This window comes from Ornithorhynchus anatinus, unplaced genomic scaffold, assembly GCF_004115215.2.
Source record: "Ornithorhynchus anatinus isolate Pmale09 unplaced genomic scaffold, mOrnAna1.pri.v4 scaffold_93_arrow_ctg1, whole genome shotgun sequence".
NCBI lineage: Eukaryota > Metazoa > Chordata > Mammalia > Monotremata > Ornithorhynchidae > Ornithorhynchus > Ornithorhynchus anatinus.
This window is the reverse complement of record NW_024396943.1, coordinates 1,699,502-1,717,784: the sequence shown is the minus strand read 5'-3', so window position 1 is coordinate 1,717,784 and position 18,283 is coordinate 1,699,502. Positions and strand designations below refer to the sequence as shown.

Sequence of the window (18,283 nt, the reverse complement as noted above, 5' to 3'; positions counted from 1 at the left end):
GATAACATCAAGGTTGCGGGCCTGTGAGACGGGAAGGATGGTCGTGCCGTCCACAGTGCCAGGGAAGTCAGGGAGAGGACAGGGTTTGGGAGAGAAGATAAGGTGCTCAGTTTTAGACATAATCAATAAATACGATTGAATGAATGAATGAACTACTAAGCGCCTGGGAGAGTACAACACAACAATATAACAGACACATTTCCTGCCCATAACAAGCACAGAACACCTATCATTATTATTATAAATGTTGTAGTCAATATTATGGCTCCTCTGCCCCCACCCTACTCCACTCGAGACAGTCAGCTTCTTGAGGTCAGGGATTGTGTTCACCAACGCCATCGCCTTCTCCCCATAGCGGGAGCAGGGGCATCCGAGGGCGCGCGCCACCGTGTGGCCGGCGGGGGAAAAGCAGGGAGCGAGCCATGGCGCCCGGCGGCCATTAAGGCAAGTTGGCGGGGGGGGGCCGGGGGGGGGCCGTCGCGCGCAGGCGCCGTCGTCGGGCGGGGCCGGGGAGAAGCCCGGGGCGCGGGAAAAGCGAGGCGACGGGCCGGCCGAGGCGGGTGTGGCCGAGGCGCCGAGGCCGAGGAGGAAGAGCCGCCTCTCTGAGGAGGAGCCGCCGGCGGGGAGGGACCCCGATGAGGACGTGAGGCCGCGGGGCCGGTGAAGGGCGAGAAGCCGGCGGTGGCGTTGGCGGCGCCCGCCAGGGTGGAGAGGAGTTGGGCGGCCCCCGCGGGGGCGTTGGGGATCGGGATCGGTGGGGTCCCGGGCCGTCCATCTTGGGCGGGAGTCCTTTGAGTGGAGTTTGCCCCGGCCACGGGGGTTGAGGGGCGCTCGGGGCAGAGTTGATCTCCTCCACGGGTATTGGGGGTTCCATGGACAGAGTTTACCACTTCCACAGGGCTCGAGGGTCGCTTTGGGCAGAGGTGACCTCCTCCCCACGGGAAGTGGGGGGGGGGGGCACTCTCCACAGAGTTGAGCCGCCATTACAGAAGCGAGGTGGGCGACCGGCTTTCCAACGGACCCTTATTCTCAGGGAGGGTTCAGTGCGATGCCCCGGGACTCATTGTACTTAGATAAATTTGCACACAGTATGCAGTCAGTAAATACAATTGAATGAATAAATTAACCAGTTATAGCAGGTGACGATTGGGGGGGGCGGGGGAGGGGGCTGATTGTCCTAAACATTTATGTAGGGTTGCCAGGGTTCGGGGATTTAAGTTTTAATCCCAACATATCTTCACAACAGCCCTATTAGATAGTTGGAAAGTTACCCGACTTCCTTTTTTCGGTGGTAGAAATTCAGGCGCGGTTTACCAGTTAACCGGGGATCGAAAGGTTGTCTAGGAAATCAGTGGCCGAGCTGTGAAAAGAAGCTAGATCTTTTGCTTTGGAAAGTATGCCCCATAAAAGAGAGTAAAAATCAAATAGCCCGATAGGGCGTATTGTCTCTGAAATTTGCCTTTTCTGTTCACTTATTTTACTGTACTGGCAATGTTATGAAATTAAGTGTTATAAATATTTTGAAAATACACTTTTCTTGTAGATAAAGCGTAAGACTACAAAAGGAACTATGGAAGATAAGAAGAGCGAGGAACTCACTTGTGGTAAAATCCCTTTGGTTATGTTTCTTGAACCAGTTTTCCTATTTCTTGTCCATGTAGTTTTTTTGTGTAGTGCCCTTAGGTCTGTCTCCCTCCAATTTCTCACCCCTACAAGTCTATGTACTAGAATAAGAATAATGATTAATGACAAAGGTGGTATTTTTTAGACCACCCAGCCATTTTCACCTCTCCCTCACCCCAGCATCCCCCTTATTCTCAGTTCCAGTCCCTCAGTGTCGCCCCTTGGCCTCCTTCTGCCCTCCACACACACCGTCATTCCCCTCACCTCTGGGTTTCACTCAAAATCTCACTCGGGAACCTCCATGCTTATGTCTGTAAATGTAAGAGAAGAGGTAAAGCCATTTGAATGAAGTAGCTCGACAGAAAATTACTGTTTTCGGTGCTTTACAGTTTAATTTGAGAACAGACTGTATCATGTCATTTCATAATACCATCTGGTTATCAGTTATTTATATAAAAGGTAGAGTCCCCTACCTAAGGAGAACTCTTATCTCAGTACTTTTTCTCAGAGATATTATTCATGAAGAAAAATAACTTCAAATGTTAAAAGTTCGTTTTCAGTGGTGAAAGCAGGCGCCGTCTTCATTCAGCCTTGTTTCTGTTTTGTTTTTTCTGAAACAGCCGAGAAGGATATAGACTTACTGCTGGAGTGCATTAAGCAGCCGCTAAACTCACTCAACACTGATGCCTTAAAGAGTGCTTTGCTCTCAGTTGTTTCAATTTGTGAAAAATACAGTAAGATTCACTGATATTTGATCTGGGGTTCTCTTTTTACACTGAGATCACATGATGAAAAAATGTATAGTTCTTTATTTTCCAAGACGATGGAGCATGTCATTTCTTGCCTCTGCAAAAAAAAAAAAGAGTGTTTTAAAATTGAATAGGTAGGAAGGAGAGGTTTGTGGGTTTTTTTCCCCTTGTGAAGCTTGGGAGAAGGTAGATTGTGAGCCCCTTGAGGGACCTGGACTGTGTCCAGTTTGATTATATACCCCAGCACTTTCAGTGTTTGGCACAAAGTAAATGCTTGATAAAGACCATTATTATTCCAAAGGAATGGAGCATCTCTTCCTCCGTTAGCTGGGGAGGGGTGACAGTAGAGGCAGTGGTCGCAGAAGAGCGAGCACCTAGTTGCATAGGGAAGTCAAAAAAGTGTTTCTGGGGTAAGCACTAGCTCACAAAGGTTTTCACCCAACCCACAAGCCTAACTGGGGTAGTAACAATCATGATAATAAGGGTATTTGTTTAGTGCTTACCATAAGAAGCAACATGGCCTAGTGGAAAGAGCCCGCCTGGGAGTCAGAAGACCTGGGTTTGAATCCCTTTTGTTTGCTGTGTGGCAGTGGCCAAGACCATTCACTTCTCACTGCCTCAGTTTCCTCATCTGTAAAATGGTGATTCACTATCTCTTCTTCCAACTTAGACTTTGAGCCCCAAGTGGGTCAGAGACTGTCTCTGACCTAGGGACCTCAGCACTTGGCACATAGTAAGTGCTTAAAAAGTACCACAGTTATCTTTTTCATTATTATTATTATAATTATTATGATCATTACTGCTAGTAATCAATAATCATAATAATATTGTTACTTACCAAACACTATTCTCAAAGTTGGGATAGATACCAGACAATCAGATCAGATCTGGTCCCTGTCCCACTCGGGGCTCTCAGTGTCAGGTGGAGGGAAACGTGGGAGACTGATGGTTGCACTGCTCCGCTCCCACCTCCCTTCCTTCTCCAGGCCTGGTGTGCAATTCCCAGTGTCCCTCCTCTGCTCAACCAGTTGCCTTGTTGCTTCTGGGTACTCCTCTGGGCTGCCGGTGAGGAGGAACTACACTTTCCCTGTGGTAGAGGGAAGGTGGGTGGCAGCCAAATAAGGTCAGAAACTTAGGTGTCACCTGTAGGGGAATGAACCAGGAGCCAGAGCGAGAGGTATGTGCTGGAAGGCACGCTGGAATTCCTGGGTTCTGCAGAGGAGGTGAAGGAGAAAACGGGAAATCGAGAAAGAATATGATTGAGAGTAACTGGGACTGGGAGTGCTAGAGAATGTGAGCGATGTGGTAGCTGGAGTAGACTGAGACTTGCCTGCATGACAGGAAGAGGGAATAATTGTGATATTTATTAAGTATTTACTGTGTCACAAGCATTGCCCTAAGCTGTGTGGGTAGGTACCTGATAAACAGGTTGGGCACATGGGGACCAGAATCTGGGCGGGAGGGAGAACAGGTACTGAATCCCCATTTCAGAAATGAAGAACTTGAGGCATCGAGAAGTTGAATGACTTTCCCAAAGTCCCACAACATGCGAGTGCAGATCCGGGAGTAGAGCCCAGGTCCTCTGACCTCCAGGCCACTGCTCTTTCCACTGGACCCTGATGCTTCCCTGTTAGGGCTGGTAGAAGAGGAGAAATGGGAGAATTCATGAGACATAAAGGAGCGAGACCGAAGATGTGGTATTTTCTAAGCTGGGAAAGTTATGCTCAGAGTGGGGCAGAGATTGGTAGGAGGCTGCTGCCGGAGGGACAGACACTTTCACTATCGGGTTTGGTCTCCCCAATCTTGTTTCCGGGTATCCTCCCCTCCCGGGTGCTACGGGGCCATCCTACCCCACTCTCAGAAGAGTGATGGAAGGATCCCGAAACCGCTGAAAGAAAGGGTTTGACTGCCTGATTCTTCAGAATAATTCAGAAACCTTGTTTGATCTTTCATTTTCTTTGCAAATCCTGTAGGCAGTGCAGGTGTTTATTTTCACCATGTCGGTGGCTTGGAGTTGGTATATAATCTTGCCAGGTCAGATGTGCCCAGCATATTAAAAGAGATCGCCTTGTATGCATTAGGAACTCTAGCCAATTCTAATGGTAAGAGAGAGAATTTTATCATGTACTGCACACTAGTTCACCTGTTGAGCCATTTTAGCCTTCTCCACATTTTTGCATCCAGATTTTACCTATGTGCTGCATTGGACCCCAAACAAATAAACGAAAGTAATTTAAACTAAAGAACCTGGCCATAGTTCTGTTAGATTTACTGGCAGTCAATGACTATGTGTTGAGAGTACAGTTTTCATATTTAATTTACTTGAACTAAAATTGAAATTTTCATTGGTCAAATCAAACTCATCATGGAGTTTCAAAGGAATTGTAGTTATTTGTCTAAATGCAAGTTCCACATAGTTCAAAATCCAGATGACTACAAATGATTTTGATTCTAAAACTGTTAGTCACGATTATATTGATCAGTAGAATGCATTGCTAACTCTTGTTACTGTCCCCCGAATGTGTAAAGATATTAAAGGAATGTGGAAAAACAGTCCCAATGTCAAAATCATCAACATCAATGCAATTTATTGAATGCTTCCAATGGGCAGAGCATTGTAGCAAGCTCTTGGGAGAGTACAGTGCAACGGCGTTGGGAGACACATTCCTTGCCCACCATGAGCTTACAGTCTAGAGGGGGGTGCAGATGTTCACATAAATAATTTATAATATCTAATTTATAGGTATGTATCTAAGTACTGTGGGGTTGAGGTCAGGGTGAATATCAAATACTCAAAGTTCACAGATCCAAATAAATAGACAACACAGAAGGGAAAGGGAGCCAGGGAAAAGAGGGTTTAATCGGGGAAGTCCTGTTGGCAGAGATGTGACCTAAATAAGGATTTGAAGGTGGGGTGAGTGATGTTGTGACATGTGGAGGGGGGGGAAGGAGTGCCAGGCAAGGGGGAAGACATGGGAAAGGGGTCAGTGACAGGATAGACAGGATCCAGTCCCAGTGACTAAGCTGATGCAAGAGGAGGGAAGCACACAGGCTGGGCTGTTGTGGAAGATCAGTGAGGTGAAATAGGAGAGGGCAAGTTGATTGAGTACTTTAAAGCTGATAGTAAGGATTTTCTGTTTGATGCAGAGACAGATGGGCAACCATTGGAGGTTCTTGAGGAGTGGGGAGACATGGACTGAACGTTTTTTGTTTTTTTAGGAAACTGATAATAACAATAATAATAATAATGATGATGTTGGTATTTGTTAAGTGCTTACTATGTGCCGAGCACTGTTCTAAGCGCTGGGGTAGATACAGGGTAATCAGGTTGTCCCACGTGAGGCTTGCAGTCGTAATCCCCATTTTACAGATGAGGTATCTGAGGCACAGAGACGTTAAGTGACTTGCCCATAGACACACAGCTAACAGGGGGCAGAGTTGGGATTCGAACCCATGACCTCTGACTCCCAAGCCCGGGCTCTTTCCACTGAGCTATGCTGCTTCTCAGATTGTATAGAGAGGAGTGAGGAGAGACAGGAGTCTGGGAAGTCAGTGAGGAGGTAGATGGAGTAGTCAGGTCATATGCCTCATTGTTTTCTAGAGTAGTGCTTGGAGTCTCAGATCTGAAAATTATTTTTTTTCCCTTTTCTCTTTTATGTGGTTTGCTTAACACAGAAAATTGTTTCAGTGCTTACCCATATGTAGAATCTTTTTTTTTTGAGGGTTCATTCAATCGTATTTAAGGTGTGTTTACTGTGTGCAAAGCACTGTATTAAGCAGTTGGTATTAAAGAGGCAATTTTCCCCAAGCAACTTCATTTTGAGGGCAGAAAGACCTCATTTTGAAGTGAGAATTATGTGCACCTGTTAGGGAAGGAAATGCCCAGTTCTTTTGAAATGGGTTGGATGTGACTCGTTTGCTCTGGATTATGGTCCCTTTGGCTTTATATATGTGCGCAGTTTGATTGGAGCCCCAGAAAATTGGCCCATTTTCTGAGGTGCAAGTTTTTTGTTAAATTGGATTTTAAAAGTATTTGTGCTTTTTGACAGCCATTCTTATGACTTGTGTTCTTGTTTCAGTCCTCTGTCAGCAAAGTCTCTGTACTCCTGAATTGTTTGATGACATAGCGACAATCATCGGTGATGAGAAGTCCAGCATGGATTTGCAAACAATCTCTGTTTCCCTTCTATTCGGTCTGATTTCAAAGAACAGTAAGTGCGGATTTTAATAATGATAACAGTTGTGGTATTTGTTAGGTGCTTACTAAGTGGTAGGCACTCTACTAAGCGCTGGGGTGGATACCAGCAAATAGAGTTGGACACAGTCCCTGTCCCACATGGGGCTCACTGTCTCAATCTTCATTTTACAGATGAGGTAATTGAGGCCCAGAGAATTGAAGTGACTTGCCTGAGGTCACTCAGCAGACAAGTGGTGGAGCTGGGATTCATTCATTCATTCATTCATTCAATAGTATTTATTGAGAGCTTACTATGTGCAGAGCACTGTACTAAGCGCTTGGAATGAACAAGTCGGCAACAGATAGAGACAGCCCCTGCCATTTGACGGGTTTACAGTCTATTCGGGGGAGACGGACAGACAAGAACAATGGCAATAAATAGAGTCAAGGGACCCATGGCTTTATGGCTCCCAGGCCTGTGCTCTCTATCCACTATGCCATGCTGCTTTTCCAATGAGAATTGTCTCCATGGAACATAAATATTTTGTTTTCTGTTTTATGTGGTCCATGTACTAGAGCAGCTCTTCTCAGCCCTTTTAATCCACTTTCCACTGAAGCCTTTGAAGGCTGTGTGTGTGCATGTCTACTTCTCCAGTTAATAAGTTCTGGATTTAGTGGGGTCGGAAAATGAAGTCCAGTTGCTTTTGGTGGTTCAATATTTTAAAGCTGGTCCATGTTGAGAAGCAGTCAAGTGCTGATCTTCCTGCCTCTAGTCTCTCCCCACTACAGGCCTTACTTCACTTGGTTGCCTTGATCAGTTTTTTTTTTAAAAAAACAAACATTCGGTCCCAGCCTCCCCACTCCTCAAAAACCTCTAATGGTTGCCCATCCCTCTCTGCATCCAACTGAAACTCCTTACCATGGGCTTTAAGCCACTCAGTCTGCTTTCACCCTCCTACCTTCGGACCTTGCTGATCTACTAAAAGCCAACCCACACACTTTGCTCCCCTATCTGTAATTTTTTAAATGTCTGACTCCCTTAGTGGATTGTAAACTCTTCGAGGAAGAGGGCATGTCCGTCTCTCGATTGTAGTCTCCCAAGCGCTTAGTACAGTGCTCTGGACACCGTAAGTCCTTAGTAAATACCACTGATAGATTGACGTCCTTTCGAGTGTAACATTCAGATTTTATATTGCCCAGGTTATTTTCTTTGACCCATGCAATTTGACAGTAACTCGAAATGCTAAGTAATGACTCAGTCAGTGGTATGTATAGAGCACTTACTATGTGCAGAACACTGTGTTAAGTGCTTGGGAGAGCTTAGTACAGCAGAATTAGTGGACACATTCCCTGACCAAGAATGAGGTTACAGTATGGAGAGGGAGACAGACATTAATATAAATAAATTTTTTATAATGTATAATGATGATATGGTCATAAGTATCATTGGGTTGGGGGCAGGATAAATATCAAAGGTCCAAAGGTCCTAAATCCAAGTGCATAGATGAAGCAGAACAGAGAGTGAGCTGGGGAAAAAGAGGACTTAATTGGGGAAGGCCTTTAGAGGAGATGTGTTCCTAACAACGCTTTGAAAATGGAGAGCATGGAGGTCTGGCGTATGTGGAGGGAGAGGGAGTTCCAGGCCAGAGGCAGAATGTGGGAAATAGGTTGGTGGCAAAACAGAAGCGATCAGGGCACAGTGAGTAAGCTGGCTCTAGAAGAGTGGAGTATGCAGGCTGGTCTGTAGTAGAAAATCGGTGAGGTAGGAAGGGGCAAGCTGAGTGAATACTTTAAGCCGATGGTAAGGAGTTTCTGTCTGATGCGCAGGTGGATGGGCGGCCTTCAAAGGTTCTTGAAGAGTGGAGAGACGTGGACTGAATGGTTTCGTTGAAAAATGATCTGTGTGGCAGAGTGAAATCTGATTTGGAGTGAGGAGAGGCAGGGAGGTCAGCGAGAAGGCAGATGCAATAGTCAAAGCAGGATAGGATAAGGGCTTGGATCAGTGTGGTAGCAGTTTGGGTGGAGAGGAAAGGGTGGATTTTAGCAATGTTGTTGAAGGTAGAACTGAAAGGATTTGGTGACATTGAATCTGTGGGCGTGGGCAGTGAGCGTGGGAGTTTCTTGTTATATTCTGCTTTCCCAAGTGCTTAATATAGTCCTCTGCACACAGTAAGCACTCAATAAATATGATTGACTGAGTGAATTAGGAAGGAGAAGTATTGTGTCGGGCAGTGGCGAGGGCCTAATTAAAGCAGATAAGAATGAATTTTAGGTGGACAAGGTCAGAGAGATGTCTGGATTTCTGCCAACAGCACTCCACAGCTCAGGCATAGGAGCAGAGGAAACATACTGGGGAGGTGATCGAGGGTTGCGGGGTTAGAGGTATGAGATTGGCGGAGGGATAGGGCAAGCGAGAGAGTTGAGTTTGGTGGAGAGGGTGGTGTTGAGTGTGTCGATTTGCGTGTCGGGAGAAGGTATTTTGGGAATGGAGACCAAATGGGGGTAGGATGGCTGTAGAATTTCAGAGGTGGTCAAAAGAATGTAGGGCTCTGTGGGGGGAAAAAGGAGAGATTTTCTGAGCTGGGGTGGAATGGTAAAGAGGAAGTTGTATGGGTTGTGTTTTTTGTGGGTGAGGAGGTTATGGTCTAATAGGGGAATTTCAGAATTGGTGAGGGGAGAGATTCTACTGTTACTAGAGATTAGAAGATCAAGTGTGGGCCCAAGTTGGAGAGTGTTTGAGGTGGGATGGAGCAAGAGGTCTTTGGAATAGAGGAGTGAGAGGAGGTGGACAGTGGAAAGCTTGTCGGGGACATGCACATGGCTATTGAAGTCCCCAAGGATCATTTAAGGATGGAGAATGAGCGAAGAAATGTGAAAAAGGGATCAGACAGATTCAGAAATTTGGAGGAAGCGACTCGGGGGAGGTAGATGACTGTGCCTGGTAGTCAGAGTGGGTGGTAGAGGTGCCCGACATATGCTTCAGTGGACGGGAAAGAGACAGTTGGGGGAGATGGGATGGTGTGAAAATGGCATTGGGGAGCGAGAAGGAAACTGGGGGGGCATGGTGACCCTTCCCCATTGTGCGTAGACCTGGAAGGGTTGCCCCACCTCAGACCTCTGGCGCCATTGCTGCTGCCTCTCGGCCCTCACAGCCCTGCTGCCATTGCCACTGCCTTGTCAGTGAAGACGTGAAAGTTAAGTAGATGAGGAGTTACAATTCATTTCCTTAAGAAAATCAGAAATTAGTTCTATTGCATCAAATCAGGTACTTTTTCAATAAAAACAGTATACACAATAAGCCTTTTTCTGTATTGAAAATATAGATCTGCTGTTGTTCTCTCAATGTTTTGTCATTCTGTGCCATATATCTCCACCCCGGTTTTTTCCGTTAAGTGCTAAGTAAACTGCACTGTATTTTATAAGATCCAACATCTTTGAAGAGTAGGTTGAATCACTGATGAATTACTTAAATTCACATGAGAAACAGCAAGGCCTAGTGGAAAGAGCACGTGTTTGGGACTCAGAGGACCTGGATTCTAATACCGGCTCTGCCACGTGGGACAAGTGATTTAACATCTCTGTGCTTCAGTTACCACAACCACAAAATGGAGATTCAGTACCTGTTTTCCTTGTACTTAAAACTATGAGTTGAGAAGCAGCGTGGCTCAGTGGAAAGAGCCTGGGCTTCGGAGTCAGAGGTCATGGGTTCGACTCCTGGCTCTGCCACTTGTCAGCTGTGTGACTGTGGGCAAGTCACTTCACTTCTCTGTGCCTCAGTCACCTCATCTGTAAAATGGGGATGAAGACTGTGAGCTCCACATGGGACAACCTGATCACCCTGTATCTACCCCAGCGCTTAGAACCGTGCTCTGCACATAGTAAGCGCTTAACAAATACCAACATTATTATTATACTTAAAGCTATGAGTTGAGAAGCAGCGTGGCTTAGTGACAAGAGCCCAAGCTTGGGAGTCAGAGGTCATGGGTCCAAATCCCAGCTCTGCCCCCTGACAGCTGTGACTTTGGGCAAGTCACTTAACTCCTGTGTGCCTCAGTTACCTCATCTGGAAAATGGGGATGAAAACTGGGAGCCCTACATGAGACAACCTGATTACCTTGTATCTACCCCAGCACTTAGAACAGTGCTTGGCACATAGTAAACACTTAACAAATACCAACATTGTTATTATAATGAGTCCCACATGGGACCCGATTTTTCTTGGATCTACCCAAGTGCTTAATACAGTGCTTGATGCATAGTAAGCGCTTAACAAAATATCATTATTATTACTGTGTGGTTTATAACCTATTTTTGGTTATTTTTAGGGGCTGGACAAACACTTCTGAGAGAAAGAGGCTGTATTCCCGTTCTGCTGAAGTTATTTAGGTAAACAAATAGGGAACTAGTCTTTGGTCAAGATCATAAGGAAGCAGCGTGGCTCAGTGGAAAGAGCCTGGGCTTCGGAGTCAGAGGTCATGAGTTCGACTCCCGGCTCGGCCACTTGTCAGCTGTGTGACTCTGGGCAAGTCCCTTAACTTCTCTGTGCCTCAGTTACCTCATCTGTAAAATGGGGATTAACTGTGAGCCTCACGTGAGACAACCTGATTACCCTGTATCTCTCCCAGCGCTTAGAACAGTGCTCTGCACATAGTAAGCACTTAACAAATACCAACGTTATTATAAGGAGCAAAGGTTTACAAATTTAAAACATTTTGAGTACTTTAACTGCTTGTTTCCTAATAGAGAAACTCTCTCAAAATCTGAAATTGATTCCTTGAATGAAAGCTTTAAGGAGAAATGTTTCCTGTGGTACGTAGTGTGCAGTACTCTGGCTGCGGCTGTCGACAATCCTAAAAATGGTAATTATAAATTTTCTACGGTATTTGTGTCCACTGAAATTAACATTACAAAAGTGAGAAAAATCTATGAATTGTTGACACCTGAGTTTTTCCAATAGGATGTCTGTGCAAAGTCAGAGTTTTACCTCATTCAATTTTGGTTTCCTTTCTTATCAGAGGAAAATCAGAAAGCTTGCTTTTCCATTTTGCCACATGTACAATCCTTGTTAGCAGCAAGTATGAAACCTGAGATAATTCGTCCTCTTTGCCTAATTATTGGACTCACAGTGGAAGGAAACTGTAAGTATCGACTATTTCATAAATGAGATGTATTTAGAAGAATCGTTGTCATGGAATAATCGATATACTTGATCCCCGCCAATGCTAGAGTTTGTCTACAATAATCCTGATCCAAATGGTGCTATCAGTTTATCAGTGCTTTACAAAGTATGGTGCAGTGATGGTTTACACCCAGTGTAAATAAAGTCACTGCCAATATTACTTGGGGAGCTTGCAGACAAGATGAGTTTCCTCTTCTTCTTACTCTCTTTCTTCTGCATAGCCCTTGAACTTGGAATTGCACCCTTTATTCCCTCCTTTCTCAGGCGCACACCACTTACGTATGTATACATCATTTGTTCCTTTATTTATTTTAATGAATGTCTATCTTCCCCTCTAGACTGTAAGGTTGTTTTGGGCAGGGAATGTGTCTACCATCTCTTTATATTGTACTCTCTGAAGTGCTTAGTACAAGTGTTCTGTGCACAATAAGCGCTCAATCAGTATTGAGCTGGATTGACGAGCTGGATGTATTTCACTGAGAAGTCTGGATAAATCAGAAAATAGAGTGCGGTGAGAGTACTGAACCTACTTCAGAGGCTTAATCAATCTGTCAGTTAATGGTATTTATTGAGCTCTTACTGTATGCAGAGCACTGAACTGACTGAGCACAGGAGAGAGTGCATTGTAATACAGGTAGTAAACATGTTCCCTGCCTACACCGAGCTTACAGTCCAAAGGGAAATCTGATGCCCAAATTGTAGTCAATGGAATTCCAAGGAAAAGACAAAGGGAAAATTCAAGCCCACCCAGAAGTATGGGTCAAGAGATAGAACACACCATTTCCAAGGTCCCCTTGATATAGGACATATCAATCAGTGGTATTTTTTGAGTGCTTACTATCTATCAATTGATGGTATTTATTGACCACTTACATTGCACAGAGCACTGTAGTAAGCGCTTGGGAGAGTACAGTACAACAGAATTAGCAGTCACGTTTCCTGCCCATAAAAACTGTACAGTCTAGATGGAGAGCAAGTAATATAAATAAACGGATTATGGATATGTACATTAGTGCTTTGGGGTGAGGGCGGAATAGATCTTGAGCATATCATTTTCTCATTTGTGTTTAAACACAACATTCCCTGCTTTTCCACCTGTTGTTAGAAATATTTTGCATTAGAAGGGGTTTCTAAAATAACCTGATCATTCACTGAATGGTATTTATTGAACTCTTAGTGTGCAAAGAGCACTGTATTAAGCACTTAGGAAAGTTCAGTACAACAAAGTTGGCAGGCGTGATCCCTACTTATAAGGAGGATACAGTCTCCAGATGTTTGGGATATCTTTTGATGGAGCTAGTTTTGGATTGAGGGAAATATAGTTTCAAGGATCTGCCCAAGATGTGAACCAGTGGAGAGGTGTCCATCTCTGGGGACAGAATATCTGCTTCTCCTGAGAAGGTGCCAGGGCAAGGAGGTGGAGGACCCCGGTTTGGAGCCATCCTCATACCCTGTGAAACAAAATAGGTGTCTTTGTCTGGGAAGCATTGTCAAGCAGCACAATCCATTTGTTAGTCATTGCAAAGCTATTTGGACAGCAAATGGTAAAGGGATAAAGGTATATGTGAGGTGATTCCTAAGATGGTATATTGTTAGGGCCCCCTATCCAGAAAGTTACCAAAGCTTGGATTAGAATAAGTGAAATGAAAGGAACCATTTCTGTCAATGTATCAAGGGTGTTTTGGGAGCACTTACTATGTTCCAAACACCATGCTAAGTGCTTGGGAGAAAGCAATACGACAGAATTGATAGACTTGTTCCCTGACCGCAGGGAGATTCCAGTTCAGCGTGGGGAGACACTCAGATAAATTACAGCTATGTCCATAAGTGCTGTGGGGCTGAGGGTGGGGTGAATATCAAATGCTTAATGGGTACAGACCCAAGTGCACAGGTGGTACAGAAGGGAAGGGAAGAAAGGGAAATGAATGCCTAGTGGGGGAAAGAAGGCCTCTTGGAGCAGATGTGATTTGAATAAACCTTTGAACATGGAAAGAGAAAATTGGCAGCCTGCTGGCTCCAATGTCAGTGAATTGATTCCGTGGGATTCTCTGTTCATTACCCTGATCTTGATCATGCCATTAATTTCTATTAAAGACACGTTTTGCTAATGCACAAGAAGAAAACTTCTTTAGGTGCACACAAAGTATCACATCAACACAGAAGTGCTATCCTAGAAATGTTGAAGTAGTTGTATCCTCTTTGTAGATGGATGCAATAATTCCTTTGCTTGATATAGTATTGACTGCTCTGTAACTTCATTCCTGAAGCACTGGTTCAGGAATTCTTCATATCTATCGATGGACTGGATGTTTTGAGTGACGTTCTTACCAAGTTGGTCGCAGATTCATGTGAGAATATTTCTAGTGCTAAGATGGCAGTAGACGTGACAACTGTCATGGGTACCTGCATTGACCATAACCGTGAGTGATTCTAATACTTGCATGTATAGTAGTCCAATGATGTCATTTTCTATAATTGTCAGTTAAGTACTTGATTTAATAGAGACCTGATTTACACACACATGCAGTGAATCGGTTTGTGATGTTTTATCATTCATACTGCTGCTGTCCCTCTGATATTTCAAACTCAATGCTCTCCACTTCCTATTGCCACACCCACTTCCACCCTAGGTTCCATTGGGGTTGCAAAATGCCCCTGGCAGACCTAGAAGCTTGTTGGGAAACAGTCAAGCCCCCTGCCCAGTCATGTCATCAACCAACGACTGAAACCGCACCGCCACCCCCACCCGGCAACACATACTCGGTCTGGTCCTGGAAGCCAGCTACCTATGAGTGGAGCAGCCGTTTTCTGGCTCCGTTTCATGTTGTTCCCTCTCCATTTGCTCAGAAGTCTTGGAAACTTTTTCCATCCAATCCCAACTCTGGGTCATGGGGACAGTTGTCCCTTTAACTGCCGTGGATTGGTGCTTCTGTGTCCTGTTCCTCTGAGTTAATCCTATTCCCTCCTTATCTCTTCCCACCTTTCCCATCCCTGTAAAGCACTAACTGTCCTTTGCTAGTCCTCTCCGCTCCGCTCCCATTGCTCATATGCTCATAACACTGGAATCATCTTAGCTCCCTCTTTCTGGGTCTTTGCCCTCATTGAAGTCATCACCATGACCTACTGATTATGTGTTGGTGTTGTATCACTGTGGTTCATTTACTTTCCTCTCAATTTCTCCAGTTACGGCTCCAACCACACTGTGTTCCTGGTTTACGGTCAATCAGTAGCATTTATTGAGTGGGGTTGGTCTATATCTTATGGAAAGCAAAGAGAAAACATTGTGGGAACTAGCCACAACAGAAAGAGGCCAAAAATGAGTTCACAAATAGTGAGAAGAGACAATACTATGGCTGTAAATTGTTGGGGTATTAAAGAATGGATAGGTAGGTGTAAATTATTACTAGTGGAGAATGTGCCTATGTACTGAGGCAAATAAGCATCAGGGCTAAGTGCAGCTTTTGGATTTACTCAACCTGGAAAGCTTGCTTAATGAGGAAAGGCCTCGTGAAGGAGGGGGCATTTCAGGAAAGGCTTTGAAGATGGGGAGAACTAGTTTGTGTTGGAAGGGGGAAGGAGTTCCAAGCAGGGGTAATGGTATGAGCAAGGGGTCGTAGCAGCAGAGCCAAAAACAAGGCAAAGTGAGAGAGTGAACTTGGAAGGAATGAATGCAAGCTGTGGAGTCTAATGTGGAAAAGAGTGGATGAGTAAGAGGGAGAGAGCTTATGGCGTGCCTTGAAAGCGCTTTCTTCTGGGACAAGGGGGTCCAGTGATATCGTAGAGCATGATAGGACAGGCAGATGGAGGAGTCCTGTGAAATAGCACCATTGTATACTGTGTGGAAGTATCTCATCATCCACAGGTTGATAGGAATCAGTGTGTTTTAGTGATGGCACGGCTAAACCCTGGGTGGGTGGAATAGCCCGTAAGTCAAGCAGTCATGCAACACTACCCGTGTGCCTAAAGAAACAATTCCTTGCCAGTGATTACTGTCATCAAATGGTTCCAGTTTTGGAAGAGCTTAGGTATTAACTCAGGGGACAGTGGTCCAAATGCTCCAGGGAAGGCAGAAGAGGACCTGAAATATCTCCATAGGGATTTTGTTTTTCCCCTTGATGATTAAAAATCTTTGTTTCAATTATACTTATGTTTAAAATCATTTTATATTTCTAGGTCCTGGTGGTAGAATTCTAGCAAAGCATCAAGTTGTGCCCAAACTTTTGACTTTGCTGTTTGTGGAGGGTCTAACTACTGAAGAGAAAACCAGTGTTTTGGTTACCCTTGGGCGTTGCATACAGACATGTGGTAAGTAGACATATGGTGTAGTGGGCTTTACTTTACAGTGAGTTGAATACAGTTTCCATGATTGATTTGTGTGTATATGTGTGTATGTGTGTGAATATATATATATAGAGAGAGAGAGACAGAGAGAGAGAGAATGTGTGTGTACATATACAACTCCTTCTTGCCTGAAGATGACACCTCTGCCAATGAAGTTCACTTGTGGGGATAATGGAAATCTTGTTTGGCTATAGTTCTCCTGATATAGATATCACAATTCCTGTTTAGGAAGGAAATGATGGTACTTCCTAGGATCAGGGCCACTGATCTTTTCATAATGTCAAGATTTAGAACTTTTGAGATAAATAAAGACCATAAAAATAATTCTAAATTAAAGGGTTAGAAAATGTATTTAATCATTTTCAGGGGAATCTGTTGTATGGTTGCTAGACCAGCTAGCCGTATGTCAGTACTTGAAGGAGATATAATTTTGGTAGGGCTTTGAAGAGGGGGAAAGAGTGGTCCATTGCATAGGAGCAGAAGGAAGTTCCTTTTGAAGTTATGTTTACAAATGATTTGACGAAATGGAGACAGTCACAATATCATGTTGTCATTTGGAAACTTCTGGAATGCCAATTGAATTTTCCAAAAGTCTTGATTAGATGCTATATGAGTCACCTTTTGCCTATTGGCTGATAACTCTGTGGTGTTTGATTTGCTGTCACACTGAAGACCATTTAAAGAGTAACATTTATTTGTAGACAAGTGGCCCGACAATTTGGAAAGATAGGAGAGGCAAGACTTTAGTAATAAAACCAGTTCAGCATTTTTCCTCACCTGCTAAATGATGATGATGATGATGATAAAAATGCCGGTGTTTATGAAGTGTATACTAAGTGTCAAGCACTGTAGTACACTGGAGTCGATATAGGAGAATCAGGTCACAGTCTCTCTCCCACATAGGGCTCGCAGTCTAGGAGGGAGAATGGGTATTGAATCCCCCTTTAACTGATGTGGGATCTGAGCCCAGAGAAGTGAAGTGACTTTTCCCCAGATGTTGGCAGGGAAGCAGCAGAGCCAGGGTTAGAATCTGGGTCCTCAAACTCTCAGGCCCCTGCTCTTTCCACTAGGTCTCATGGATTCTCTGGATCCAGCCATTGTATCAATCAGTATGTCAGTCAATAACACCATTAAAATAACCCGAGTCATTACTCCTTCCCCCAATATGCACTCATAGAAACTGAAGGGAGAAAGGTGGGTTTTGGTTTCTATAGTTGAGCATAAGGAAGGGCAATGAATGTTACTGCTTCACAGGACTGGATCTGCAACAACAGCCTGAAATATTTTTCAGACCATGAATTGTTTTTATCAGCAAATCCGTCTGCCATATACAAACCTTTTTTCTGTATTGTCACGTGTATGTTCTCCTGCCTAGAAGAATAAAGTATATTTGATCTAGATGTTAGTGAAAGGACTTTTATACATTTTCAGTTTCCATATGAAAATCACCCCTTCCCTCTACTGAGGATTGACATATGATGGCTATCATCTCTGTAGCAACTACATTTGGCACTGACCAAAGAGCATTCCAATCCTATTCAATCAATCACCAAGCACCTATTGAGTGTGCAGAGTGCTGGACTAGGTGCCTGGGAGACTGCCGTTGAATCAGTACCCTCGATCCCAACCGAAAAGGAGTTTGCAATCTGGACAAGCATTAAAATGAATTCCAGGGAGGGGAATCAATAGACTTTAAAGCTATGTATGTCAGTGCTGCAGGGTCTGGAAGACGGAGGGGCAGATCCTGGAATCTTGCAGTGGAAACTGGCAGGGTCAGTCAGCCAGAATATGAGAGATGACAGGTAGCCAAAAGTCAAGAATGCCACCGCAGTTGTAGGCTTCTGGGATGGAGAGGATGATGGTGTTGTCAATTGAGCAGGGAAAGTGAAGGGGAGGAGTGGGTTTAAAGGAAATGTTGAAGACTCCTGAGAGTTTCTGCACAGGTGCAAGGGAGGGATGGGGTTTCTAGCAGCAGGGAGGACCTGCAGCGGGAGAGGCAAGAACGAGTTGCAGGGATTTGGTTAGCTCGGGAGGAACGAAGTGCGTGAGCTGGATTGGAATGGGAGAAGAGAGCGGTTAAGTAGGGTGGAGGGAGCTGATCGAGTGCCTTTAAGGTGGTGGCAAGGAGTTTTTTTCGTAGATGAACCAATCCCATCACCACCCTGTAGTCAACATAAATAAACACTGGCCGATCTTAGCGTCCCATATATCTTA

At 44.5% G+C, this 18,283-nt stretch overlaps 1 protein-coding gene across 1 annotated transcript in view; it reads left to right on the top strand.

Moving 5' to 3' along the window:
• Nucleotides 1-513: 513 nt before the first annotated feature.
• The window catches only part of LOC103170271 (telomere repeats-binding bouquet formation protein 1-like), a 60,234-nt gene continuing 42,464 nt past the window's right edge, over nt 514-18,283 (top strand). Inside the window, exons 1-10 of the mRNA XM_029057320.2 lie at nt 514-643; nt 1,544-1,604; nt 2,244-2,357; nt 4,346-4,474; nt 6,452-6,583; nt 10,875-10,935; nt 11,293-11,408; nt 11,565-11,687; nt 13,996-14,148; nt 15,902-16,033. Coding sequence (XP_028913153.2) covers nt 1,571-1,604; nt 2,244-2,357; nt 4,346-4,474; nt 6,452-6,583; nt 10,875-10,935; nt 11,293-11,408; nt 11,565-11,687; nt 13,996-14,148; nt 15,902-16,033 — 994 coding nt within the window. The 5' untranslated portion in view covers nt 514-643; nt 1,544-1,570. The remainder of the gene's footprint in view (nt 644-1,543; nt 1,605-2,243; nt 2,358-4,345; nt 4,475-6,451; nt 6,584-10,874; nt 10,936-11,292; nt 11,409-11,564; nt 11,688-13,995; nt 14,149-15,901; nt 16,034-18,283) is intronic.